This window comes from Notechis scutatus, chromosome 1, assembly GCF_049901735.1.
Source record: "Notechis scutatus isolate UNSWTSFEM ecotype Mainland chromosome 1, rNotScu1.2, whole genome shotgun sequence".
Taxonomy (NCBI): Eukaryota; Metazoa; Chordata; class Lepidosauria; order Squamata; family Elapidae; genus Notechis; species Notechis scutatus.
The window spans coordinates 134,360,890-134,380,168 of NC_142009.1; the positions used below are offsets into that span (position 1 = coordinate 134,360,890).

General features: G+C 40.3%; 1 protein-coding gene across 1 annotated transcript; it reads right to left on the reverse strand.

Moving 5' to 3' along the window:
• Positions 1-9,000: 9,000 nt before the first annotated feature.
• Positions 9,001-19,055, reverse strand: ODC1 (ornithine decarboxylase 1). The gene is made up of 11 exons (XM_026674320.2): positions 18,822-19,055; positions 15,899-16,049; positions 15,615-15,788; positions 15,353-15,525; positions 14,566-14,700; positions 13,742-13,823; positions 13,383-13,466; positions 12,426-12,588; positions 11,171-11,283; positions 9,992-10,206; positions 9,001-9,480 (listed from the first exon to the last, which is right to left on the reverse strand). The coding sequence occupies exons 2-11, from the start codon at positions 15,998-16,000 to the stop codon at positions 9,339-9,341; spliced, it is 1,383 nt and encodes a 460-aa protein (XP_026530105.1). The 5' UTR covers positions 16,001-16,049; positions 18,822-19,055; the 3' UTR covers positions 9,001-9,338.
• Between the last annotated feature and the right edge of the window lie 224 nt (positions 19,056-19,279).

Consider the following 19,279-nt stretch of genomic DNA (forward strand, 5'->3'; position numbering starts at 1 on the left):
ACAAAGACTGTATTCGCTTAATGATGTGGTGACCTGCTTTACAACCAGGGGTGAAATTCAACCACCTCGGCCCACCTCGGGAGAGGTGGTAGGGATGATTTGAATTGGTAAAAAATCCCCCCTGGTTGCTATTACTATTATACCAAGTATACCAAGCCACACCCACAGTGACACCCACAGGCCCGGTAGGGAAATTTTTTGAATTTCACCCTTTTTATTTACCATCCTGAATTATGACCGTAATTGCTAGGTTCAATTACAGTAATAACTTAAGGATTTACCGGTATTTACATTTGTCCTTTCCTTTAATGTTATTTTTGCTTTGTTTGAGCATATCCTGGGAAACTTTGGTCTTCCAATCCTTTATTAAATATTTGACGAATTCAATTATTTCCCTACCTTTAGCCATGTTGGTAAGAATTATAAAAATAACTATTTAATGTGGAAAGCATCTGTTTGGAGAAGATTGCTTTAATTTACCATTAAATTACAAGAAACCGAAAACAACCATACTACACTTCAGTACCAAAACTCTTATAGTATTTGTTTCTAACAGTCACAAAATAATATCAAAAGGAAATACTACCACCTAGTGACAGATAAACTAAACACAGGATAGCTACCTTACTGGGTTTTTTTCTTTTACATATATTTTTTTCTGTCCTAAAATTGTATTAAGTTGACTTAACAAGTTTTCTTCACAGACCCTGAGAAGTGTAACATTTAAGTGCAACATTTAAGCTGATCCTGGGACAAAATTAAGGACTAACCTGAACCTAATACTGTTACTATTTTCTGAAAAATAGAACCGTACCTTCCAATACTTCCCAAGTTGAAATTCTGAGGAAAGTTTTATATAGGAAGGGAAAGAGAGAGGGATACATTTTAGCAGTATTGGTTTCCCGTGTATTTCCAAAGACAGTTTGAGGGACTGGGCTATGTTTCTTTTTCCAACCTTACACAGTTTCAAGACTAAGCTCTCTCAGGAACGGCTGCTCTATAAAAATTAGTCCATGTATTTTAAGATGCTCAGTTCTGAGGGGATCTTAAGATGAACTGAAATCTGTGGTCTCGATAGTCATGGAAAACATGCCTTCCCTGGAATAACACTCCCATTTCAGTATCCCTTCCCTTCTTCAAGAAACAGTTTTGGTCTTCCTGTTATACCTTTTGAGATCTTAGAAAATATTTTTTCCCTCTAGAATGAATACTGTAAAACTGCAAAGTCATAGCACAGCAGCCATTTTAACTGGCTGCTGTGCTATGACTTTGCAGTTTTACAGTAATTATTCCCTTGTTTTCAGTGCTGAATGAAATTATAATTCTAAATGTCGTGCATATACATATACAATATATTTTTAATCTGTGTCTATGTATAACTATATGTCAGTGGTGGGATTCAAATTATTTTACTACCGGTTCTGTGGGCATGGCTTGGTGGGCGTGGCAGGGGAAGGATACTGTAAAATCTCCAGCCAGAGGTGGTATTTGCTGGTTCTTCGAACTACTCAAAATTTCTGCTACCGGTTCTCCAGAACTGGTCAGAACCTGCTGAATACCACCTCTGCTATATGTGTGTACTGTGTATATTATTACTATTCCAACCATTATCTATCCATTGCAAGATGAAGGCCTCTCCAGCATGTATCAAAGTTCCAACCAATAGAGTGTTGAAAGAAATATCCTTCTGGGTTCAGTTCCAAGTGGGGAAAAAGACACTGGAAACATGGAGGCTGCTTGGAAGGTTTAATGGTGGACAGCCCGGCGGGAGTCTTAGGCTGGGTGCGGGGTCCTGGTTTTTCCCTCTGTTGGGTGTTGGCTGTTCTGTGGTGTCAGACTCCCATGGCACCTGTAGGCTCCTATCCAGGCTTGGTCTGCCTTGTGGTGTTTATGCCCTAAGGCTTTGGCATGAGCTTACCTGGAGTCTTGTGTTTCTGGCCCAGGCCTTAATGCCCCTCGTAACAAGGTGGGGCGTCTGCTGGGGTGGTCGCTTCTGGTTCTCTCTTTTGGGAAATTTCTGCCTTTTTATCCTAGGCTCATTTTCTAGGAGGGGTGGGGCACCTACAACGGTCCGAGCTTCTGCATTGGACCCCCTGTTTGTCTTTTTTGGTCTCTTTGTGGTGCTTTTTTTAAGTGGTTCTCCATGACGCCAACAATTCTGCTTCGACCAAGCCCTTTTCCATTTCAATTCTTTTACTCTCTTGATATATGCATACACACACATATAGATATGCACGTGTGCACGCACACACACACACACACACATATTTTGTTGCATCCCTTCTTTGTAAGCTTCTTATGTCATAGAGGCAGGTTTTAAGTGAATGGGGTATTTAAACGCCCTTGGGAAACTCAACTATTTCCAAGCAAACTGGGTCCCTTCTATCATTACTCAGACATAACAGTTGCAGAACAAAGCTATCTCCGGCCTATTAAGCTTTTAAATAATTCAATATTCAGAATTCTTGAAACAAAGCCTAGAGTAAACAGAGCAGTCACTCAGACTTTGCTATGGCAAGATAATTTGTCCTACTTTTCCTTCTCTCATCTTCTTCTTTTAGAGGATTCCTTAGTTTGAAGATCTTTCTCTCCATCCCCATGAAATGTTCTATTGAGTTAGTCATTGTCCTGTGATTTGTTTTTCAAATATGAAAGTGCTTCCTGCCACCTGGATCTGGAGAACTTCTTTGGAAATAAGAAAGGTGGGCAGCTGGAAGTCAGCTCTCCTCTATATAATCTTCTTGGACACCCTCAAAATGGAGAATAAAAGATAGTCTGCTATCAATGTCCAATGGGAGAAAATTTCTGGCAATGGGGAAATGGAAGGGTGGGAGGAGGGAGTAGAGATGATCCAGAGAAGACTTATGGGTAGCCTGGGGGAAGATATGGGGATAATTCAGTGGTTGTTGATTTCTACAACATACTTAAATGGTTTACTTGGGCTAAATATAACTTCCCTAGTCAATCATGGGGAGTAAGATTGTTACACCCTGCTAGAGAGAAGTTCTCTGAGGTGAGGTCCAACATGAGTATGAAAGTTTGGAAAATTAAACCTCTGGTCCCGGTGACTGACCCAGATTGGATCCTGCAACAGTATCCTAGGACACATATGTTCGCTTTCATTAGAAGATCATCCAGAACTATCTCCAATAAAGGAAAATATTTGTAGCTCAGGGTTAAAATGAGGGGTCCTTGGTGCTCTCTAAGCTTGATTGTTTTCTTTCAGATGTTTCATTACCCAAACTATGGAACATCATCAGTGCTAGTGCTGTAATTATCTCCTCCTACAGTCATACAAAGATGAATTCCTAGAGTGGCTTTCCAAAAACAGAGCGTCTCCTTTCTTTCATTTCTCAAACACATTGCTGTTGGTATATTGTGGGATGAAGCAGGCTCACAACCCCAATTGGGCTACTGCAGTTTATTGTTATTGTTTTCAAATGGTTTTTTTTTAAGGCAAGATGAAGTGACACCCTCCTAGAGTTGTTTAAGGTTATTGAGACATTCATCCCAAATAGTTGTTCCTCCTTTCAGATTCATATTGCTTATTTCCAATTCCCCCAGGAAAAGTTTGTCCCAAGGTGGAATCAGAATAGTAAATCGCCTATTTAAATCATGGCTTAGTTAATCCAATGGGTGTCACATGATAAACCTACACAATGATCTGAGTAAATGGGCTGTGCTTGTACATTATGTTATGGTAAGGTATGTCTAGTTTATGTAGGCATTTAATGAGATATTTGAGTGAGAAAATTGCTTGTAAAGTGAAAGGAACCAGGAGAAACTCAGGAAAAATAACAGAAAGGTGAAGATTGGGGAAACTGGATCTAACAGGAGTAGTACAAACAACATTAGATCCGACTAAGGACATTATGAGACCCAGAGAGAGAGAGAAGGGAATGGTACAAGGGAAGACAAAATAATTGCCAGCAGTGTGGTTCTTGGTTTTTTAATGGCATTTTCAGTTAGATATAATTTTGTAAGGTGGTAATGAATAATCTGAATGAATGAAATATTCTTATTAAATACTTTGTTCATTACATAGTTGAATGTGCTGACAACAAAATCACACAAAAATGATCAATGGAAATCAAATTTAGCAACCCATGGAGGTCTGGATTTGGAGTTACATTCAAAATTAAAGTGGAAAGAAACACTACAGGCTGATCCAACTTTGATGTAATGTCCTTAAAACAAGTCAAAATGAGGCTCAGTAGTGTGTGTGGCCTCCATGTACCTGTATGCCCTCCCTACAACACATGGGCATGGTCCTGATGAGGTGGCGGATGGTCTCCTGAGGGATCTCCTCCCACACCTGGACTAAAGCATCCCCCAACTCCTGGACAGTCTGTGGTGCAACGTGGCGTTGGTGGATGGAGCGAGACATGATGTCCCAGATGTGCTCAATTGGATTCAGGTTTGGGGAATAGCATCAATGCCTTCGTCTTACAGGAACTGCTGACACACTCCAGCCACATGAGGTCTAGCATTGTCTTGCATTAGGAGGAACCCAGGGCCAACCACACCAGCATGTGTTCTCACAAGAGGTCTGAGGATCTCGGTACCTAATGGCAGTCAGGCTACCTCTGGCGAGCACATGGAGGGCTGTGCAGCCCCCTAAAGAAATGCCACCCCACACCATTACTGACCTACTGCCAAACTGGTCATGCTGGAGGATGTTGCAGGCAGCAGAACGTTCTCCACGGCGTCTCCAGACCCTGTCATGTCTGTCACATGTGCTCAGTGTGAACCTGCTTTTATCTGTGAAGAGCACAGGGCGCCAGTGGCGAATTTGCCAATCTTGGTGTTCTCTGGCAAATGCCAAACGTCCTGCACGGTGTTGGGCTGTAAGCACAACCCCCACCTGTGGATGTCGGGCCCTCATACCACCCTCATGGAGTCTGTTTCTGACAGTTTGAGCAGCCACATACACATTTGTGGCCCGCTGGAGGTCATTTTGCAGGGCTCTGGCAGTGCTCCTCCTGTCCCTCCTTGCACAAAGGTGAAGGTAGCGGTCCTGATGCTGGCATGTTGCCCTCCTACGGCCTCCTCGACGTCTCTTGATGTACTGGCCTGTCTCCTGGTAGCACCTCCATGCTCTGGACACTACGCTGACAGACACAGCAAACCTTCTTGCCACAGCTCGCATTGATGTGCCATCCTGGATGAGCTGCACTACCTGAGCCACTTGTGTGGGTTGTAGACTCCGTCTCATGCTACCACTAGAGTGAAAGCACTGCCAGCATTCAAAAGTGACCAAACCATCAGCCAGAAAACATAGGAACATAGGAACTGAGAAGTGGTCTGTGGTCACCACCTGCAGAACCACTCCTTTATTGGGGATGTCTTGCTACCTGCCTATGCTTTCCACCTGTTGTCTATTCCATTTGCACAACAGCATGTGAAATTGTCAATCAGTGTTGCTACCTAAGTGGACAGTTTGATTTCATAGAAATGTGATTGACTTGGAGTTACATTGTGTTGTTTAAGTGTTCCCTTTATTTTTTTGAGCAGTATATATCGGGTTTCAGAATCTATCTCTGTCTCGATGGCCAAGTTATACCTGGGTCTTGGCATGGCCAGGGCATTTTGCTGAAAAAAGGACATAGGATGAATCAGAAAATTGCTGTGTCAAAGATATAAATTCTTTAGAAGCATTGGCCAGTTTGCCCTGATGTGAAACTAATGATTATAATTGGCCATGCATGCAGCCATTTTGTGAAGAAACACTTTTATGATTTTTCTTTTCTTTTGCTTCATGTTATCTCTTTTGAATCCTCTTTTCTCTTGATCTCTACTTATATATCGGATCTCATTACCTGGGCTTGGCTTTCATCTTTAATTTTCTTGATTCCTCTTGGGTTGCCTGAGGCTAGGCCAGCTCTAAATCTTAAGGGCTTTGATTTGATTGACATTGTGTGTCATGAAGTTGTTGTGGACTCTTAGCAACCACATATATATTCTCCAAGAGGATCTTTCCCCAGCCTGGTCCTTCAAGAGCTTCCTACTATGCACCTATCAACACTGCAAGTAAGTCCATCCTCCTTACAGCTGGTTGTCCTTGTCTCCTTCCTTCTACTATTTCCAGCATTATAGATTTCTCACATTAACACTTTAGATTAGGCCCAGAAAAAAAATGTGGAATTCAATGCAATTGATACACACTGTGGCTTTTAAAATACACACCAACTAAAGAATTGGCAGCAGCATTTTGTAACAGCAGCAATTTACAGACACACCTTCTAAATTGGAACACCCATAAGTTAGGATTTAAGGCCTGTCAATGCAAATTGTGCTTAAGAAATATAGGGTTATTAGTGACCTTGTCAGCACTGTGAAATAATTGAGATGTTGATTAGTCACCTGTGCATAATTATTGGATTTGAACTCCACTCCCCCTTTTTTTAAAAAGGGAACTGATGAAGTGGATGGAATGACCATGGATCTGGGCTGCTAAACTCAGGATAACCACTAGACACAAAAAGTTGTTTTCTACTGCCACACACTGGTCATTTAGATTTTTGCACTTCAAACCCAATAGTGACTAATATTAATTATTCAATGTGTATTACTTATTATCCCAAATGTTGCATACATGAGCACTATTCACACAGCAAGCTTAACCCAGGTCAATTAACCCAATCAACTGGAACAAGAAAATGTGCTGAACTACAGCTGTGCTCATAAGTTTACATACCCTGGCAGAATTTATGGTTGGCCATTTTTCAGAGAATATGAATGATAACACAAAACTTTTCTTTCACTCATGGTTAGTGGTTGGCTGAAGCCATTTATTATCAATCAACTGTGTTTACTTGTTTTATATCATCATGACAACAGAAACTACCCAAATGATCCTGATCAACTTTACATACCTTGGTGATTTTGGCCTGATGCACACAGGTTGACACAAAGGGTTTTGAATAGCTATTAAAGGTAACCATCCTCACCTGTGATCTGTTTGTTTGTAATTAGTGTTTGTGTATAAAAGGTCACTGAGTTCATGGACTCCTGACAGATCCTTGCATCTTTCATCCAGTGCTGCACTGATGTTTCTGGCTTGAGTTATGGGGAAAGCAAAAGAATTGTCAAAGGATCTGTAGGAAAAGGTAGTTGAACTGTATAAAACAGGAAAGGGATATAACAAGATATTCAAGGAATTGAGAATGCCAATCAGCAGTGCTCAAACACTAATCAAGAAGTGGAAAATGAGGGGTTCTGTTGAAACCAAACCAGTCAGGTAGGCCAACTAAAATTTCAGCCACAACTGCCAGGAAAATTGTTCTGGATGCAAAGAAAAGCCCACAAATAACTCCAGGTGAAATAAAGGACTCTCTGAAAACATGTGGTGTGGCTGTTTTAAGATGCACAATAAGGAGGCACTGAAAGAAAGATGGGCTTGCATGGTCAAGTCACCAGAAGAAAACCATTACTACACAAATGCCACAATGTATCCTGCTTACAATACACCAAACAGCACAGGGACAAGCTGCAAAACTTCTGGCACAGTCATTTGGAGTGATGAGACCAAAATTGAGCTTTTTGGCCACAACCATAAACACTACATTTGGAGGAGTCAACAAGGCCTATAATGAAAAGTACACAATTCCTACTGTGAAACACTGAGGTAGATCGCTGTTTTGGGTATGTGTGAGCTACAAAGGCTTGGACATTCCAACATGACAATGATCCTAAACACAAGGCCAAGTCAACCTGTCATTGGATACAGCAGAATAATGTGAAGGTTCTGGAGTGGCCATTTCAGTCTCCTGACCTCAATATCGAGCCACTCTGGGGAGATCTCAAACATGCAGTTCATGCAAGACAGCCCAAGAATTTACAGGAAGTGGAGGCTTTTTGCCAGGAAGAATGGGCAGCTTTACCATCTGAGAAGATAGAGCCTCATCCACACATACCACAAAAGACTTCAAGCTGGCGTTGATGTTAAAGGGGGCAATACACCGTATTAAGAACTGGGGTATGTAAACTTTTGATTAGGGTCATTTGGGTAGTTTCTGTTGTCATTATGATTTAAAAAGAGTAAACACAGTTGATTCATAATAAATGGCTTCAGCCAACCACTAACCATGAGTGAAAGAAAAGTTTTTGTGTTATCATTCATATTCTCTGAAAAATGACCAATCATAAATTCTGCCAGGGTATGTAAACTTATAAGCACAACTGTATAAGCTAACTACCCAACGTATTATATCACAAGTTAGTCAATCACATTTCATTTGAGAATGCAGTGCAAGTCACTTTCTCTTGTTGCTCTTTTTGTTCTTCTCCCTTTTAAATAAATCCCAATATTACAACAAGAGCTTTCACTGAATTAGAAGCATTTTTATCCTATGGACTAATGACTAATGGATTAGCACTGATATTACCTAGTCTGGGTAATGAACTGTCAGCAAGAAACCAACCAAGCTCAGAGAGCACCAAGGACCGCTCATGGATTAATGAGTTTGCATTAGTTTCAGATCTTGAGCTAATTACCATGTCTGGCTAAGAGGAGACCCCACAAGGCCTCTCCTGTTTCTAGTAATCCTCTAGTAATTATAGAAATGGGCAAGACAATTGGAACTGGTCTAGAAGGAGAGTCCTACTTATTTCAGTTTTCAAGTTTAAAATAACAGTAGCAAAACTCAAACACACCATTCAAAATATTAACATTCTTTTTTTAAATAGGGGCCTTTAAAAATGGTTTTGGGAAGTAATCTTAAGAGTAATATCACTTAACACTGATCATCTAAGGTGCTAAAGCTGCATGGTCCAATGGTCCAATGTGTTGGGCAGGGTGGAAGTTGAAGAGTAGAAACAAGTTCCTTTCCCAGAGGCCTTCTGATTCACATCCTGAAAAGATGCTGATTTATGTATATTGTAGTTTTCAGCTAATGCAACTTTAAAGTCAGTATGCAGTACTTTCTATATAAATCCAACAAAGGCATGACAACTGAGGATCTTGACATCTACTCAGTCCAGTTCACAACCAAAAAGGAATTGCTTTTCTAATAATAGACTTTATTGAAAAACAATTAGGTCACAATAATATATGCAGACCATTCTGCCAAATATACAAGCTACAAATGCTTGCTTGACAGTCTAAGTTCAGTTTTAGTAGCATACTTGAGAAATGAATAGAAATCCATATAAAACAATATTCAGTTTCCATAGGAACACACAGATAAATGTGACCTCCCCTTCTACTTACCTATCTTGTTACATTTACACATACCCTAAGCTTTCCAAACATTTAAAAATTCTAGGAAGAATTAAGTTAATGGTCCCCAGTGTCCTATAAAAATTCATCCCTAAACTTGCACATTAGCTAACAGTATCTATACATTAATGCTTGTTGAAGTACAAGCTGCTGGATGGTGTTCAATTCCACTTTCCCAGGCACAAGAGAGTGGCAAAGGGACATCCTGGTCCTCTACTTCTGCTTGAAATCCTTGCTTCTTTATCCGCTCCATCAACTGCCTAACATTGGGGGACAAGAGGGAGAAAAACAAGAGTTCAGTACAAATCTAAAAATCAGCATCAAATAAGATACAATAATTTTCTAAATATACAAATTAACCCCCAGTAGCTATTTAAAGAATGAAAAGATGGCACAGATGCCTATTTTGGTAACATCATTTCAGTTGCTCCACAAAATAGTGAATCTTGAGTTAAGTATTGCTTTGCCCTTGTCATTCAATTCTTCCAAGTCATCAGATTCTCTGCAGTCACAAGGAGCTTTATTTTGCAAAATCTTGGTTTTCTAAAGTTTTTGTGAGTGTGTGTGTCTTATACAATTTTGCTACACAGAGGGAGGAAGGCTTGTGAGAAATCAGTTCTAAACAAAGGCACTATACCTTATAAAAAACCCAAACTATCTGTCCTCTAGCATTTTTCAAAGCAAGTTTATTCACAGCTCATTCAAATAAAATTAAAGAGACTCCATTGCACTTTCTAGAGAATGAAAAGCATAAATGGCAAGAGTACTAACCATGCTGTCCTTGACATTACATAGTGTATTGTTGGCCTCTGAAATCCATTGAAGGTAGAAGCGGCTGCCACAGTATAAGCTCCCATGTTTTCAAACAACATCCAATCTCCAACCTGAAGTTCTGGTAGATCACAACGCTCAACAATACGATCAAGGCCATCACAAGTTGGTCCCCATATACTAGAAGAATAGATTCTCTCATCCAACTTAGATCTCTGAAAGAAATTAAACACATAATCAAGTTGTGTAAAGATCAATACAGGATAAAATATTGAAAGACTACTTTGATATACAGAGGTACAGAAATCAAGAAATAATCAAACCATTTATATGCAAATGGAATGTAGTATCTTTGCAGACTTGCTCAGAAAACATGTTATAGCCCCTCATGGCAGATAACAAGATGGATATTAACTTTAATAATCAAGACATGCCCAACAGCCAAGCTTTCTCCTCAAGCTGTCTTCTAAATGGTAAGATGATTTCAAAGTAAGATTAAGGAAAACCAGCTGGTCAGAACCCATTTTTTGTTAGGTTATAAGCTAATTAGGGGAAGTGCGTAGACTATGTGGTGTGCATAACTGAGTATATTGTAGAAGCTTCTCCATCCTACAGCTGAATAATTTGTCCCCTTTTGCCTATTTCACTCCCTGTCTTTTCTATACTAGGAAATATTTTAGGAATCAAGGAACTACAACACAACTTTGGCTAACTGTATAATTATTAATTTTGATATAAACCTCTTTGCTAGCTTTAGTTGGGAATGTCATGTTGATTACCAATGTGTATCTCTAATTAGTTGTCTTGGACTGTGTTAATGTAACAACTAATTTAGGTTTTGATTCAATATACTTTTCAAATTGTTCTACAGCATTGTTGAGATCCAGTAATTATCCCTGAGGGAAAAAAGTAAGTCATCTATTATTTTCCCCCTTCTAAGACAAAACATAAAAAAAATCAGCTTAGTATAGATTTTGAACTTTGCTTTCTTCCACTGCATCATGCTAAAATAAGAAATGTATACAGTAATTACAGTTTTCCTGAGTGATTTCTCATTTTCTTTTCCTGGAAAGGAGATACATTACTGAACAGAATCTGGAGTTACTAAGCTGTCTGTTCAATACCTGTTGCCTAAAGCTATATTCCAATAGACATGTTATATAAATATGTATTATGTACCTTTTGCAAAACTGGCTTAACATGAGCATGATCATACAAGATGCAATTAAATGATCCATATACTCCATCATTAACATAATACATAAGAGTTTTTTCATTCAGTTCTTCTTCATCTATTTGGAGAAAAAGTGAACACTTTTATTACAGATAGAAATTCCAATTCTGAACATTCTGCCATATTTTCATTTATTTAAAAAAAAATCAAGGATAGTACTAAATCAATATTGTTAAGCCTTTGCATACAGGTAGTCCTTGAATTACGGCCACAATTGAGCTAACAATTTATGTTGCCAAGCAAGACAGTTAAATGAATTTTGACCCATTTTACAACCTTTCTTGCCAGTTGTTTAAGTTAGTATCAGCTATACTAACTTAAAAGTGAATCTGGCTTCCCAGTTGACTTTGCTTGTCAGAAGGTCCAAGTGGTGATCACATGATTCTGGGACACTATGTCCATCAATAAATATGAACTACTTGCCAAGCATCCAAATTTTGATCACAAAACTATGGGGATGTTGCAAGGATTATAAATGTGAAAAATGGGCATAAGTTACTCTTTTCAGTGCCACTGTAACTTCGAATAGCAACTGCATGAACTGTGACAACCTGTACTTTTTCACATATGCAAAGTTTTATCATTCATACAGGAAAATAGATGATAGGCCTGCGTTAAGAGCAATTGCAAAATACCACAATCATTAAAATGGGGTGGGTGGGTCTGAAAACAGGTAAAGGGTAGATAGGAAAAGGGTATCTTGATAGCTCATTTCTTGATTCACTCTGCAGGGTGAACAAGAGGTCTTTATAGGGAAAGAGGGATAGCAATACCAACATTTTTACAGTTATGTTTCTGTATACTTCTGGGAAAAATAATCCTAAATAATAGCAAAAGGAAAAGTTTCTTAAAGTGGTGAAAGTTAATATATTCTTGTTAATGTGAATTCCACAGCAAACATAATTCAACCGCTTTCATATTAAACCAAAAATCGTGAAACATACATTGTGCTGGAATGCACCAGCTAGGCTTTAAATGACACTGTGCCTTCCTAATTCCAATGCAGCAAAGAGTGAATTGAGAGAATACTAATACCAGGTCTTTAATATAACTGATTATTTTTCTCTCCTCCTGGCTCCCAGGTTTCAGAGAAGTTTTTTTTTCTTTCTGCCTTAACTATAAAATTTCTAATCACAGAATTAGAAGTTTTAACTGGAATTTATTCTTCCAGCTATAAAAATATTCTAGATCATTACATACCATCAGATCCAGTCTGTTCCTTTATTACAATCTTCTTTGCTATTATGTTAACAGCTAGTGTAAAAGCTGATGCAACATAGTATCTGCCAGGTTCAGCAATAATTTTCACCCCAGAATCAGGAGGAAAATACTTGTCCAAAGCTGGATTAATTACATTAGTTATCTTAAAAGTGAATCAGAGAGAAAAATAAATTATAATCAGTTCTTACATAAAAATACATTTTTTCTGTATCTTTACATTTTAGTAGCCTTTTCCATTGAACTTTTATTCCAAAAGATTGGAAAATAAGGATCAAATGATAGGATATATGGAAAACTTGTATATGTTGAAAGAAGTTTTATGTTCTTTTTTAGGGAAAATGTAGACTAGGAAAATACTTATGTGTTTAGAACAGAGGTTGAAACAACAATAGTTCACATATCCATTTGTTCATGACTTTGTTTTAAAGCTTTCTCGTATTCAGTAAATTTCCAGATCCAGTTACGTTTGTAATATGTTTTTGTGCATCTGTTTCAGCTATACATGTTCTTTCATGTTAGATTGCTCAGATAAACTTAAATGGGAAAAATGGTTTTATCATCCTTTTCCTCAGATACATTAAAACTCAGATTTCCACATTAAAATATCTGTTTTAATCTAACCAATTCAAGGCTTCCAGTTTGATATTTAATAACAATGTTACTGAAATACATGTAGACCATTCCTGAGAACACTTTTTTTCATAACTGGCTATACCACTGCTTTAAAATACAGGAATTCAAGATTATACAATAAAAACCTAGTATTTGATTTTATCATACAACAACTTGGTTTTAGTTTTAAAGCTATGCTATTAACACTAGATATGCTTGAAAAGAGAAGCAGAATCAAGATGGCTATGGAACAGAATTATGAAAGTTTCTTATGAATCAAAAGTAATAACTGTGTGCATGCTGTGTGGTTTAAAATAGTCATACCTCTTCAAACTTAAGCTTTACATCTTCAGAGCCAGGAAAGCCACCGCCAATATCAAGCAAATACATGTTGAAACCAAGTTCAGCCTAAAATACAGAAGTATTGATTTAATAACATTCTTACAATACCAGTCAATTTTATTACCCTTGTATACTAATGGTTCTATAAATACCAGAAGGATTTGTTAACTAAGCAATAATAAAAAAGAGTTGCTTTAAACAAGAAATTTAGCTGATTCAAGTTATTAATCTAACCAATTCATAAAGAATGCTAATTATATTTTAATATTTTGCATTCAACAATTGAGATAGAAACTTTCTAAGAATTTTGTTAATGCTCAAATAAATTAGATTCTACTTACCCCCATATCAAAAACACATCGTGCATCAGAAATAGCTTGCACAAAAGTCTCAGGATCTGTACAGCCACTTCCAACATGGAAACTTGGGGGTGGGGGGGGGGAGAATTGGTAGAGTTTAGCCAATTTTTAAAATGAAGATAATGGAGACAGGCATGATATTCCCCTCTGAAAAAAAAAATAGGGGCCAGCCAAGAGACCCCGCGCCGCGAGCCAAGAAATCGCACACACACCAACGCTACACACCCTTCCTTTCCAGCCGGTCACGTGTGGATCAGCTCCAGAGCTGGGCAGCCGCTTCCCTGGGGGCGGGGCCGCCGCCCGGGGAGCGCCCGCTGCTTTCCCTCGCCAGGGCCAGGCGGTGGCGTGTTGCACGGAAAGATGGATGGTCCATGGCTGCCCAGCTCCCTTTTCCTGCCGCTCAGCGGCCTCCGCTCGCACCGCCCAGGCTCCACTCAGGTGTCCGGCTGGGGCTGTCAGGAGTTGCTACCACCGGCGCGGCTCCACGCGACTCCAGTCCCGCGTTGCCTTGGGAAGGGAGAGGCAAAACCGGGAGCTGCTGCGCCTGAGCCTCTGGTGCCGCTGCTGCTGTTGCAAAGCGCCGCCGCGGCTCTTTCTTTTTGCCTTTCCCTTCCCGAGGCACTGGGACTGGAGCGCGCCGGCGGTAGCAACTCCTGACTCATGGGGCCTCCAAGGGGAGGGGAAGGAGGAGAAGAAGGGGGAAAGGGGGTGGCGATTTCCAAAAAAATCAGAATTCCGATTTTAATCGGAAGAATATCATGTCTGTGGAGAGAAATAGGTGCATTTTTCCAATGTTTTTCACTCACCTGACTCCAATAATATGTAAGTCAAGTTCTTTTGCTCGCTCAAGCAACAACCTGCTGTTTTTTAGTGTGGCTCCAAATTTAACACTCAGGCGACAAACTGCTTTTGAGTCATCTGTTGCAATTCGCAGGACCAGCCTAAATAAGTTTAAAATTCACAAAGAAAAAGAACTCTGAAAAAGTAAGCATAGGCATTTGTATGCAGGCATGATATTCCCCTCAGAAAAAAAATCGGGCTGGCCAAAAGAGACCCCCACCAGGCGCCAAGAAATCGCCCGCCCGCCCACCGCGCTCCGCCGCCCGCCGCTCCGCGCTCCCGCCCGCCCCTCGCACTGACCGCCGCACGCGCACGCCAGCTTGCACCGACCGCCCGACCACCGCGCGCGCCACCGCTCGCCCGCCCCTCGACCACCCGCGCGCACCGACCGCCACCCGCCGCTCGCACGCTCGCGCAGCGCGCCACCCGCCGCTCGCACCGACCGCCACGGCGCGCCGCCGCTCACCCGGGCTCCTCGCACCGCCGGGCGATTCCGAAAAAAATCGAATTCGATTTTAATCGGAAAAATATCATGCCTGTGTATGTTTAAGAAAACTTTTTAAAGAAAAAAAATCTCTCCAAGCATTTTAAGGAAAATAGCAAAGCCTTTTTGCCAAACAAGTTACACCATATATTTTTCTTTTCCCTAAAAATGTTGTGTAAAACAGTCCCTTCCAATTCACAAACTAGTAATTTTATCTCAGCTCTTTAATTACCTATACAGAAAACTATTTGCTTGCAAAGTTATCTTACTTTGCTTTGGGGTGGGCTCTTGCAATTTTCATCAGTTCAACTTCACTATCAAAAGTCATCATTTGTACACCGTTATTTGCAGCATGCTTAATTTGAGAGACTTGCTTGCATGGATTTGCATATATTATACGTTCCGGGGGCACTCCAGCACTTTGGACCAGTTGTATTTCAGTCTAGAAGAGAATAAATAATTTTACACGCTCATACATAAAACCTCAGATTCAATAAACCAAAGATTAATCATTTAAAATTAGCCACTTACCTTACTGGCACAATCAAATCCTGCCCCAAGACTAGCCAGAGTCTTCACTATAGCAATGCTATCATTGCATTTGACAGCATAGAATGGAAAAATTCTAGGAAGGGCTTTGTACCACCGCAAGTGTTTTTTCAGCACATCTCCAAGGTCAGCAATATAAAAAGCATCTTTATCATCCTAAGGACAAAGACAAGATTCATAATCGAACATACAATTGCCAACTGTTGACATTATGAATAGCTCCAGGCATTTTAAAAAAAATGTTAATTAACTAATAATATACTCACTGAAGAAGAAACTTCATTTATTTTTTGGTCTACAATATCCTTTGCAGTAAAGCCTTCATCAAGAAAACTAAAATTGAATTCTTCAGCACTAAAGCTGTTCATCTTGTTCAATATTCAATTACACCACCAAATTGATTTTCAATGGAACAAACTGTAAACAAAAAAGATTTCTTTTTTAATTCATTATCTGAGTCAGCCAAGTGAAATAAGAATTACATGAACTTGGTGATACATTTTTTATAGTTCAACTATGATGCACTTTGACTCAACATCAGAATAAGTAGATGTAAAAATAGAATGCTAATCACAGTCTATTTATTTGTGCTCATTACTCTGAAACACCATGTATATAGTCTGATAAGCATTAAGGGGAAAGTCTTGGTACAATTAGTTTCAGTAACATGCCAAATTACTAATACACAATAGCCAAAAACAAAATCATAACATGGAATTGAAGTGACTTGTGAACTAGTTGCATCATGAAATTCTGAAACTGTTACAAATGCCTAGTTTTGCCATCTCCTGGCCCCTTAACAGGATTGCAGAAATTTTCTATAATTTTAAAAAATTAAGGTAATTGGGAGAATGTGGATGTTTTTATATCAGTGAAAACCAGATGGAATGTGATAAATTATCTCCATACTTGGAGCCAAATGAGTGTGAACTATTCAGAGTACAGATATGTTCTGAACAAAACTCAGTCTTATAAAACTACTTGTCAAATGCAGAATTCTTGAAATCCCAAAAACTTACTGAGAAAGTACGTTAGAAAATTTTCAAAATGTATTTTTGCTGTCTTCTTTGCTGTCTTCTTCTGAACTAAAGCAGCTAATTTTTAAAAATGCATTGTGTGTGTGTATATGTATGTATGTATTTATGTATGTGTATGTATATGTGTGTGTGTGTGTGTGTGTGTATATATCTATATCTATATATCTATATCTAATCTATATCTATCTATCTATCTATCTAGATAGATAGATAGATAGATAGATAGATATAGAGATAGATAGATAGATATAGATATATAGATATATAGATATAATCTTCATAAGTAATAATGCCTCTCCCTTAAATTCTACAAGGCTGCAATCCTTAAAAATCCTGGGAGCAAGTGCACCATTATGGTTTCAAAATCCATACTGTAACAGTAAAAATTTCACAAGACCCAGAATACACTGAGTGTATTATTGTTCATCATAGAACCTCATGAATAGCAAGCAAATTCAGCTGAGCTTTTACCACAGTACATTAACATGAATGTTTAAGAAAATATGCTACTCTAATTCTTGATAGTAGCACTATCTTTATTGTAAGCAAATTCTTCTTGTAATCATAAAATACATTTATGTCCCAGAATTTCTTTAGAATGCCAAATAGTATCTTACATTTATGTGATATATTTTTTTTTGTGTGACACTGTCCTGCAAGTGCAGGGTCGACTTTTTTCAACTGAGCGTTGGTCCATGGTTGCAACAGGAACTGACCAACTTGTTGCCCAAGCTCATGTAGTGGGTTGAAACTAGCTCAGTTACCAGTTGGCTTTCATTCCTAAGGTGGATGTAGAACTCTCATGGTCCCCAAAATCACCCAGCTGATTCTCCTGGTTTCTAAGCCCAGCAACCTTAACCACTACTAGAACAAACTGGCTTTCCTTGATAACTTATGTTTGCTCAAAAGCTCTAAATAAAAGCAGCTGTTAGTTAGTTTCCTAAACCAACATGTTATTCAGGTATGTCATCATTTTCCAGGAATAACTTTCTTCATAAAGCTGCATTGGGATTAACCAACCTCATTTACATTAGAAATACCCCCATCCATTATATCTTTCCCCTCAAGTAACTCAGCCTTGCAGTAAAAACTAGGCCAGTCCTCTCCTGCCTTAGGGCCATGTCTGCCTCTCACCAACCATATGGTAGTTTCAGAGCCTTAGGATGACCAAGCAATCCCAACTCCACCCCAGCTTCTCCTTACGTGGCAAGGGACAACTGCGAAGGGGGAAAGGGGAGGATGGAGCAGCAGGTCAAGAAAACGGTGCCACAGCTGCAATATGCATTTTTTAGGACGACGGTAAACAAACAAATCGACAGACAAGTCTGGCGGCCCGACAACACCCGGTTCTAAGCGGCTTCTGAAGCCATTCTGTGTTTGGGAAGCAGAAATCAATAACATCATTTTCCGTTGCCTTTTCCAAGACGATGCCCCTTTACCAACAGCTTATGCAGGCAAACCAGCTGTTCTAGTGACGTTTCTCAACGTTTTCTCCCCACCATTTCAATACTTTCCAGAGCTTTATATATATTATGCTATCTACCTACCTACCTACCTATATAAATATATAAATATAAATAATGAATCGCTGCAGCGAAACCGCAAAGGAGCCGCCGCCGCAGTCTTTTTTCTTTTTCTTCCTCTCCTTCATTCCCTTTTCCTCTTTTCCCGCCCCTCCGAACCTAGCGGGGAAACGAGGCTGAGCCAGCACGCCCCTGCGAGAGTCAGGCCCATCTCTACCCCCCCCCCCCGCGAAACCTTGTCCCGTTCCCCACCCCACCCCCGTCGGCCGTACAGCCAAACCACCGCAATGGGGTAAAGGGCCTGACCCGCTGGGGAAAGGCTGCATGGTTTTAAAAAATGGGTCTAAATAAAAAGCTAGCCAAAAAAAAAAAAGAGAGAGGCAGGCAGGCTTTGGTCCTGATTATTATCATTATTTTACCATTGGACCCTGAAATGAATGTAGGGGACGGGAATGGAGAATTCAAGGACACCCATAGCGGCAGAGCCCCCCAACGTGTAAATTATTTCCCCTCTGGATCCTTTCCGTGCCGTCTCGTTACCCCCGTCCCTCCACCAGCCCGGCCTCCGCTTTTCCTTTCCGCCACCCCATCCACGTGGCCGCCTTCCCTGCCCGGCCTCTTCCCCTCACCTCAGGCAACAGCGGTCCCTTTCCGATGGCGGCGGCGGCAGCCTATTTTACCCTGCGCGGCAGCTGCTGAGAGGCCAAACGGGTGAGTCTTACAGCGCCCCCCCCTCAACGCCTCGCGGGCTGGGCCCTGAATAAAACCGCCGAGAACGAGCCCGGCGCCGCTGTTGGTGCTGCCGCGCAGGTGAGCGGCTATCGTCGCCGAGAACCTCTCAACGCCTCCGCCTGATAAAGCCCAGCAAGCGCAGCAGAGCCTCTATTTATAGGCCAGGCCTGGTTACTATGACAACACACCAGCTCAAACCAGCCCCGATCGGCTGCGACCGGGCCTCCGCGTTCGCCAACTGCTATTATGACGTCGGGGCAGAGGTGGCGAATGTGTCGTGTGGCCGAAAGGAGATTCTCCCCTCTCTCTCACACACACGCACGCACACTTTTTTCTTCTTCTCCCGAGACAACGC